The sequence below is a fragment of the Fulmarus glacialis genome, unplaced genomic scaffold (genome assembly GCF_000690835.1).
Source record: "Fulmarus glacialis isolate BGI_N327 unplaced genomic scaffold, ASM69083v1 scaffold25334, whole genome shotgun sequence".
Taxonomy (NCBI): Eukaryota; Metazoa; Chordata; class Aves; order Procellariiformes; family Procellariidae; genus Fulmarus; species Fulmarus glacialis.
The window spans coordinates 3,183-6,484 of NW_009209061.1; the positions used below are offsets into that span (position 1 = coordinate 3,183).

Consider the following 3,302-nt stretch of genomic DNA (forward strand, 5'->3'; position numbering starts at 1 on the left):
TCCTGCTGCTCTCAAAGGCTCAGGGCACCAAAGATGGGAAACCGAAGCAGAAGGTGATTATCTCGGACTGCGGGGAGTGCCCATGAGCTCGGCTCTTGGAGGGGGCTGGATGGGATGAGCCTGGCCGGTAGGGGCCGGGGACCCGGCTGGGGTGGGACAGCCCCGCGACCCCCCAGCAGTGCCCAGCTCTCGCGGCTTCTGTCGAAATTCCCCTGCAAAGCTTGGCGTGAACGTGCCTGCGGACAGCGCTGGGGGGGGGTGTCCAACCCACCCGAGGATAAATCGCTTTTCAGCCTGCACCGTCCTGCGCTGCCCCGAGCGGAGCAGGGCCGGTTCTGCTGCTGTGTTCCGGAAAGACTTTATATTAGGTAAAAATAAAACCTAGTTTTAAAAATACTGAGGACCTACCGCTGGCTGTTGAATTCTCACAGTGTGAGGATGGTCTTTGCTTTTGAGCAAAGATACTTTTTTGGTTTTTTGCATTTACCCTCGTCTTCTCAAATCTGGTGCCTAAATCCTGGTTCCAGGGAAGGTACCCATGCCGGGGCAAGAAGAGCAGAGCGGAATCTCATGCTTTTTCTGCAGCAGGATCTCACGAAGGCGTTTTTGGCTTGTCCCTGGCTCTGTAGTGTCATTTCCCATCAGCAGAGGGAGGCAGGTCCCTGGCTGGCGGCCGTCCTGCTGGGAAGCAAGCCTGGTCCAACTCCATCTCCATCCGAGAGGGAGGGGATTTACTGGGATGTCTAAGTGGGAGAACAAGGTCTGGACAAGTACCAGGAAATAAAGAAGCCCCTTGGGTGATAGAAGAAGGAAAAAAAAAAAAGCGATGAGGGTGTAGGAAGGGGGTTAATTTCCAAACTCTGGTTTGCAGAGCGGGCTAGACACATACACTTACAGTTCCCGTCAGTGGGTAGCTCTGGCCATGCACCGTGAAGGTAACCACATCTTTGGAAAGTGATTGATTTGGGGTTTCCTCTGAAATCACGGCACTGGGTACTCCTGGGCCTGTGTGTTTGGGGAGGGGAAGGGAGGTGTGGGTTTGAGCTCGCGCAGGCGTTCGCAGGAGGCATGGGGCTGCCGGGGCAGAGGCCAGGGTCGGGTGGCGGGGGCTGGGGTTCAGGGGATGTTTTTAAGAGCTTGCGCAATTGGGGATTTTTGGTTTCACCAGCCCAGCTGCTCCCAAATCAGGGGTGTTGCTTTTCCATAATAAACACTGGGTTGCTTTTATTCACTTGCTGGTTTTCCACACTTTGGGGGTCGTGCGTTGCCCTACAACTGGGACAAGGTGAGATACAGGCACTTGGACATGATACTTGACAAACACATAAACCAACCCAGCATTTCCCCTCCTTGCTCCTTTCTTTTTGTTGTTTAAATCTCAAATTTTTAAAGACAGACCTTGCAGAAATCTTCAGCGCCACCTGAACCAGGGAGAGCCCTTGCTTGCGGAGGGAGTCGATGGAAGCCCTGGGCTCTCTGTCTGCAGAAGGCACCACGTCGCACGGAGCGGCGATTGCATCTTGAGCTGGATTCCATGTGGAACGAGTCGGCAGATGAAATCTTTCCAAAAAGGCAAGATTTCTCTGAGGAAGCCGGGCATTGGGCAGATCTTTTTTATTTTGGTGGGTTTATTGGGATTTTTTTCTTTGCATTTGGGTAAGCCAAATTTGTTCAGTGACGCAAGGTTCCCCAGGTACCTGAGCTGAGAAACAGGCCAGGCTGTTTACTTTTAAAATCAGAGCAAATAAATAACTTAATTGTGCAAATAGCACAGGGAAGCTGCGCGGGGCTGGGGCTGGTGCGGCCACAACCCCGTCCTGAGCCGACGGGAAATATCCCGGCCGGGGAGACACAGCCTGACCAAAACCTCACATCACAACACTTTGGCGGGGCTTATTTTCAAGCAAAAAGGTACAATTTTAGTCGATCCCGAGTATTTTTTTTTCGTTGCGAAATCCCATCTGCCGAACAGAGCGCTGCTGTGCTGTGACATTTATTCAAAAACAAACAACGAGAGAAACTACGTGTTTACTTTCCAAACTAGGTGTTTATTTTATAACGGTGTCGTAGCTCAATATGGGTATTTTTTTTTTTTTTTCCAACTGGCTGAGTTTCGTCAACTTTAAGTAAACAGGAGGGGGTTAGTCAGCCAGCTGCTTAATTGGCTGACGGTGTTTTCATTAAGGGAATTAAAAGCGCTGGTTAGAGGTGAGTGAGTTTGATGTAGATGGCTAGAAACAGCTCAATCCCAGAGCAACTCGGATGCCGCCTCCCTTGTCCTAATTCCCCTTCAGCCCAAACTGCCTCTGCGAACACCAGCGAGCCAGCAGCGCCAGGGGAAAACACATCAGCCACGAACAAAACGGACATGTAACCAGCCACAAATCCTCTCTTTCCTATATATATATATATATGTGTATATATATGTATGTGTCTCATTAAGTGTAGTAAGAGAATAAAAGATATATATTATTTACATCCACTTCTAGGAAAGGGTGGGAGGGATTTATTATTATTATTAATGGACTTCGCTATGATGCAGCCCACGAAACTCCTTTTCCACACGCAGCAGAACCCCAGTGTCACATTGCTGGGACGGGGACGGGACCCGGCCGTCAGTGGCAGCCGCACGATTTCACCACCATGTTGCGGTGCTTCTTGAGGATGACGTTGTTGTTGCTGTCGTAGTAGAGGACGGAGGTGGCACTGAGCTTCGTGGGGGCACAGCACGCCTTGGGCACGGCCTCGGGCTTCATCAGGTGGACCTGGGGGATGGATGGAGCCCGTGAACGCCAGTGAACGCGGCTCCGGGCAGAAAGGAAAAGCATCAAACCAGCTCTTAACTGTAAAAAGCCTGGGTGAATGGGGAGATTATTTCCAGCTTTTTGCAAAAATATTTATTCTGAACTCTGGGCAGTCGTTGCTGCAGTTTATATTGGATCGGGGCTCGTGGCACTGCGGGGGCCAGGCAGCCCCTTCATTATTTTGGGATTTCTGGGCCGTTTTCTCACTGTAAATAGGCAAGTGGCTTAAAAAAAAAAATAAATCAGGGCAGCGTGAGTCTCGCTCCTGTGTGGGTGGCGGGTGCTGGATGCTGTTGCAATAGAGATTCTCCTTCAGGGCTCAGTGCCGCCCCAAATTTAACATATTGCACTAAAATCTTAAGTACACAACACCTTTCTGAACTCAACTCTCCTTTGGCTCCTTCATCCCCTGCTCAGGACACGCGTTACCCCAGTAATTCACCGTCCAGCGTAAGTGGGGGGGTTCACAGGCTGCCGGACGCGCGCAGCCCTCGCCGG

At 51.1% G+C, this 3,302-nt stretch overlaps 2 protein-coding genes across 2 annotated transcripts in view; one reads left to right on the forward strand and one right to left on the reverse strand.

The window, feature by feature from the left end:
- The window catches only part of PPIE (peptidylprolyl isomerase E (cyclophilin E)), a gene marked incomplete at its 5' end in the record, with an annotated part of 3,125 nt that extends 3,029 nt beyond the window's left edge, over positions 1–96 (forward strand). Inside the window, one exon of the mRNA XM_009576719.1 lies at positions 18–96. Coding sequence (XP_009575014.1) covers positions 18–86 — 69 coding nt within the window. The remainder of the gene's footprint in view (positions 1–17) is intronic.
- Positions 97–2,609: 2,513 nt separating this feature from the next.
- Positions 2,610–3,302, reverse strand: part of LOC104076024 (bone morphogenetic protein 8A-like) — a gene marked incomplete at its 5' end in the record, with an annotated part of 3,052 nt that continues 2,359 nt past the window's right edge. Inside the window, one exon of the mRNA XM_009576720.1 lies at positions 2,610–2,765. Coding sequence (XP_009575015.1) covers positions 2,616–2,765 — 150 coding nt within the window. The remainder of the gene's footprint in view (positions 2,766–3,302) is intronic.